Genomic DNA, 6,000 nt, shown 5'->3' with positions numbered 1-6,000 from the left:
ACTCAGATTTTAATGGGATACCTCCTGCTGCTCTGCCCAGAATATTCTTTTAGAATCAAAGAGCAAAATCAGAGAGATGTGTAGGAAGTAATTAGAGTATACTAGTCAAGAGATGATTACTTGTACTAGAATGGCTAATAGATTTTGCTCCAGAGTTGGGTGAAGAGAGAGAAAGGAGGAGAAGGAAAGAGCAGAGGAGAGAAGGAGAGTAGAAGAGAGAGATAAAAGGTGGCCCTCAAGTTTGGGGTTTGATGAAGTTGCTAACAACTGAGACAAAGTGAATTGCAGGTGGAACAGGTTTATGGAGACAAGATTAATAGTTCTGCTAAACATGTTGTATTAGCGGTATCAATTACACATACAAGAGGAGATGACAGTTCAACAAACATGTATTGATTTCAGGCTGGAGATAATACAAAATCTATAAACAATCAACATATAAATGGGATTTTTAATGATCATAGTTAAAGAACAGAAAATGTCCAACAACTGAGCTCTGGGACACTTCAACTTTAAGAGATCTATGAGAAATCAGGAATCTGCATAGGAGACTGAGAAGAAATGACCAGGAAAGCAAGAAGAAAACCAGGAGAATGAGTCCCAGAAGTGAGGTAATTTTTGTTTTTGTTTTCATGAAATAAGTGACTGAATATGTTAGATGGGGCGTGGATGTCATAGAAGATTAGAGAAATACCTATCTAACAACTGGTCATTGATGGTTCCCACAAAACAGATTCGATGGTCTGATTAGAGAAAATGGGAGTATAAATGGTTCTTTCAGGAGTTAAAGGTGGTATGAATAAAATTATTATTTTGTGAATTTTAAATTATTAATTTGTAAGTTTGAGCAATGCTCTCCTAAGTAATATGGAACATGTCTCTTTTGAATAAGCCTAAACCGGCCTAATATGCAAATGTTTGGTACTTCCCTGGACCATATAGTATGCTGTTCTAGCCAATCTTAAAGGAAAAGACATTTTATTTTAAAAAATGCTTGTAGAATTAGTGTTTTATGCATTTTTAAAATTTAGGCTTGTGGACACTCCTGCCTCTGGATTTCAAGAGAATAATTTTAAAAGGATTGGTAGAGTAAGACCAGTTTATATGCTTAATGTTTTCTAATTATTTTCATGGGTTATGCTTACATATTCTTAAGAGAGCTTGACAAGTTTTATGTAGTTCATGAAATGCTGTGGGTTTAATTTCTCTAAATAAATTAAATTCTTGTTCTTAAATTCCAGAATATAAATAAGACCTCAAGGTGTTACTAAGTATAGGTATCTAAGCAAAACAGAAACAACCAGATTGAAAACAATCTCCTGGTTTCTCAACTGGGAAGAGAGCTAATCCAATGCCTGACAAAACAACATTTCAGTGCTTGCATACTGTCACTCCAGCAGTCCTTCACAAAATCCCTTAAAACTTGATACTATCAAGTCCATGGAATTTTTTCTTCTCTAAGCTAAATACACACAATGTATGACTTCTCATTAGATGTAGTAATTTTGAAACAGCATTTCTATTATTCAAGACAGGAATTCATAATTGTGTTTCTAATAGCAACAGCAGCCACTTTCTGATGTTGGCACCAATCTCTTTTCAGTTCATGTTCCACTCACTATGTAGTGGCACATTTGCTATACATCCTCCTGGGTGTACAGAACTGTCAGGCTACTTTAGAACCACCTGTCCTCATGGATGACAATAAAACTATGCCCAAGTGAACTTTTTGCAGCAGGGTAGCAACCTGTGCTTTCACGTCACAGCTGTTTCAAAATGAAAGTAAAGGACATAAATAAAATTTGGCATGAAGATAAACTTGTCTTTTAGGTGTATTTAAGGACCTGGGGGATTTTATGGAAATAGAAGGATATGCAAATTGAGAAAATGTATTCCTAAAATTACCATATAGTTTGTTATATCCTAATATCTCCAAGAGAGTCCATTTTTACCAGTTTAGAATAATTGAAGTAAAAGCCAGTCTCCATTAATAAAGAAGTCAAAATTATTTATTAATTTATTCATAAATACATGCCATGCATGTATATATAAATTCATTTTACATATATAGATCCTCCTTAGGCACACTAAAAATCACACTACCCAATGTAATAATCAAATAGCTCTTTAAGGTAGGCATAGCTCTCCTTTAACACGTAGGGACACTGAAGAAAACAGAATATTTAAATTGTGTAATGCTCAACATTTTATATTTCATATTCTTGTTTCAGCAGACATTACTGGTTGCCTAATAATTAGGCTCCTCCAGCAAAATTCCTTGCTTACAAAATAGAACTATAATTTTGTTTAGTTATTGGAAGATCTATGTTTCATGGATCCCTCTCCAGACCCAGGGGTTAAATGTTAATTACTGTAAATCAATCTTGACAATTCTATTCCTTTGCTCAAGTATCATGAAGATGGCATAACCTAAACTAGTAAAATAGACAAGAGACTCTTACTACTGTTTTCTTTGCTCTCATAAAGAACACAAGATAATGTCTTCTAGCCTTTGCACATATTTGTGTTATGACATGATACTGGGAGCTGCTATATCCAACTAGCAACCAACCATAAGAGACATGTCAAGAGAAACCCATAAAATTTAATCAGAACACTTGTATCATTGAGCTGCTACATTAACTCACCCTATAACAGCTTACCTCTGGACTTGCAGTTAGGTGAGATAGTAAGTTTCTCAGTTATATTACCAGAATTGCTTTTATTTGCTACGGAAGCATCTGATGTAGCTAGTACATATTGGAGTAGTAATTTAAAAACCACTATTTGTGATTCAAAATAATGGGTTCTTGCCATTGTAAACCTGACATTATTTTAAAAATTTAATACTTTTACTAAATTGAGATGGAATATTAATAAAATATTTTTTCTGCTTTTCAATTCATATAGTGCAACTACAGAATTTTGGTGCTTAAAAAGTGCATACATATCAAAAATGTCAGCTTCCTCATTTTAATTTACAAAAATTGATACCCAAAGCTAGTTAGTTGCAAATCCATCTCTTCAGTCACCTATGCAATTGTATTAAGTAAATCTTGCATTTAAACCCCACTGCCATGAAAAACAACTGTGGCTTATCAGGGGAAAAATCTTCTTCTCTTTTAGCCTTACTACTACTAAGTGCTAACTGGGATAAATAATACATTGTAATACCTTAGTGAGGATTCAATTATATTATGCATATAAAAATACTAGAACATATTAGCTACCAGTTAATATTGGCTTTTATACACACCATCTTTTTATGCAGAGTGTTTTACATATTACAAGAAATACAGTTGAGAAATGAGTACTTTGGTTAAAAATATTTGTATTTCTCAGAGTATCGTAAAACTTTCCTCTAAATTGAAATACACATCAGCACATTAAAGCCTTTGAGAAGTTCTGGAATAAAATAATCTGCATTTTTAATCTAATGCTACATAGAAAATTACTTCAAAAATTAGAATAAAAAAACAGTAAACATGTATGACCTCACATGCATGAGCTTGCCATCAGGATGCTGGCTAGGGTTTGCAGTTACCTGGAAGTTTGACAGAGATGAAGATCTGCTTTCAAGATGGCTTACTCACTTACCTGGCAAATTAGTGCAGATTACTGACGTAAGGATTCTGTTACTTTTCAGGTGTACCTCTCCACATTGCTGCTTAAGTGTCTTTATGAGATAGCAGTTGGAGTCCACAAAGTAAGTAATCTAAGGAAAGGAATCAAGGAGGAAGCTTCAATGCCTTTTATAACTTATTTTAGGAAGTTACACAGGCTACCTTTTCTATGAGTTATTTATTATAAATAAGTCACTAAGTCCAGTCCATTATTGATGAGAAGAGATTTCAGATCCATCTCTTAAAGAGAATAATAACAAAGGATAATAAACATATCGTTAAACCACCATGGAATATTTGTAACTTTATTTAATCCAGATATTCCTGAAGTAATTTTACCATAGAAATCTATATTAAAGTAACATGTTTCTAAGGATTCCCTAAAAGTACCCATGACATAACCAAATTCTATATGGTTTTATTTGAATATATATATGAAGAAACTTTTTCAAGAGAAAAAGCTTGAGTCTTTCTAAAATATTCAAGCAGCTTGAGTGTTTCTAAAATATTCAAGCAGCTTGACGACTGTTTGTTTTCAAATACTCCCTTGAATTGTATTTATAGTTTTTGCCTGTTTCTAATAATTCATAACCGTTGATCATGATCTAAATTGGCAATCCTAATTTTGGATTATACAATTGGACATAAAAATATATGTTTTGGAGAGACATTTTATATCTGTAACTTGGCATATACTGCTGTATTTTAAAGTTTAAGTGGTGTTATTAAGGGTGCTGACTAGGATCACTATTCTGCAATGTGAAACTGTTACGAGCAGGAATGAAATACAGTTTTTAAAGCAGAGTGTTCTATTTTTTCAACAACCAATAGATTGGTAAAATGGAACATTTTGTAAAATACCCTCCACAATCTAAGGGCAAGGAACACCCAGAGGAGTGAAATCCTAAAGAGTTCCTTATGCTTAACTGTAATCTAGAAGTTTTTAAGCACTGCAGTAGAGTTTTCTTGAAGTTGCTACATACCTGCCTAGTTCTTTTTTTTTTTTTTTTGAGACAGAGTCTCGCTCTGTTGTCCAGGCTGGAGTGCAGTGGCATGATCTCTGCTCACTGCAAGCTCCACCTCCTGGGTTCACGCCATTCTCCTGCCTCAGCCTCCCAAGTAGCTGGGACAACAGGTGCCCGCCACCACGCCCGGCTAATTTTTTGTATTTTTAGTACAGACGGGGTTTCACCATGTAAGCCAGGATGGTCTCGATCTCCTGACCTCGTTATCCACCCGCCTTGGCCTCCCAAAGTGCTGGGATTATAGCGTGAGCCACCGTGCCGGGCCTATACCTGCCTAGTTCTTTAAAGTAGCTGAGTATATAGGAACTCAAACAAATGTCCTAGTCATGGATAATGAATTTCCAGCTGCTGGAGTACCTCATATCTCTCTCTTTAAAATGTAAGTATCAGCCAAGTCAAAGAGTCATTTGGGATCTGAGACCATTTAGGAGATACATGATACCTGCTATGATCAGTAAAATGAGAAAGAATAACTTCATTGGAAGAGAAAAACAAGATACATGTTACATGAACATAAGCATGCACAAACTGGATGTTCTCATAGGGACACGGATTAAATGAAAGAGTTCTATACTTTCTGTTTTGTAGAGAAAAAAGGACCTAAGAAAATCAAGTGTTGAAATGTAACTGTCATTAGATGGCAGTTGCTTTATCTACTATTTTGTTTCTTACTGAAGGTTTTAGCTATTCTGTGCCCCATGCAGCCCCATCACCAAGAATTGTACCTCTGTGAAATGATAATTTTCCACAAGAGCAATTTTTATATCTAAAAGATAAGGGGAATATGAGAAGAATGGTTGTTGCTGTTAAAGTATGTCCTCAGGATTATAAACTGCATTATGCAGTCATGAACTTCTATATTAATGTCATTTAACCTTTGGCAATATTAGTCTAGAGAGGATCTTGTGAAGGATGGTACATTAACTTTTAGAAGTGATGGGCTGTGATAGTCCTGCTGTGATACTGAATGGCACTGGCTGAACTTCAGCACAGTCTTCCAAAGATGTAAGATATTTTCTCTCTATAGGGCAAAGCTTATGTACATGAGGGCAGATCTGTGAATTCATATATTTCAACCTGTCCTTGAGCAGTAAAACATAATGGTGCCATTTGAAAATAATTCTATAAAATAGCTCACTTTTCTGGTTACTGTCCACTACATTTTTAACTCTTTCATTATTCTATTTGTTCTATAGAGAGATACTGGAAGGTCCATATACATATATGTATGTATATATATATATATATATATATATATATATATATATATGTAAATGTCTTTATGAGATAGTAGTTGGAGTCCACAAAGTAATTAATTTAAGGGAAGGAATCAAGGAGGAAGCTTCAATGCC

General features: G+C 34.5%; 1 protein-coding gene across 1 annotated transcript in view; it reads right to left on the bottom strand.

Moving 5' to 3' along the window:
* Positions 1-1,989: 1,989 nt before the first annotated feature.
* Positions 1,990-6,000, bottom strand: part of LOC129393098 (uncharacterized) — a 287,774-nt gene continuing 283,763 nt past the window's right edge. The window contains exon 4 of the mRNA XM_055092065.1: positions 1,990-3,715. Coding sequence (XP_054948040.1) covers positions 3,590-3,715 — 126 coding nt within the window. The 3' untranslated portion in view covers positions 1,990-3,589. The remainder of the gene's footprint in view (positions 3,716-6,000) is intronic.

The sequence above is a fragment of the Pan paniscus genome, chromosome 11 (genome assembly GCF_029289425.2).
Source record: "Pan paniscus chromosome 11, NHGRI_mPanPan1-v2.0_pri, whole genome shotgun sequence".
Taxonomy (NCBI): Eukaryota; Metazoa; Chordata; class Mammalia; order Primates; family Hominidae; genus Pan; species Pan paniscus.
The sequence above is the reverse complement of the archived record's forward strand: the minus strand, read 5'-3'. Positions and strand labels throughout refer to the sequence as shown.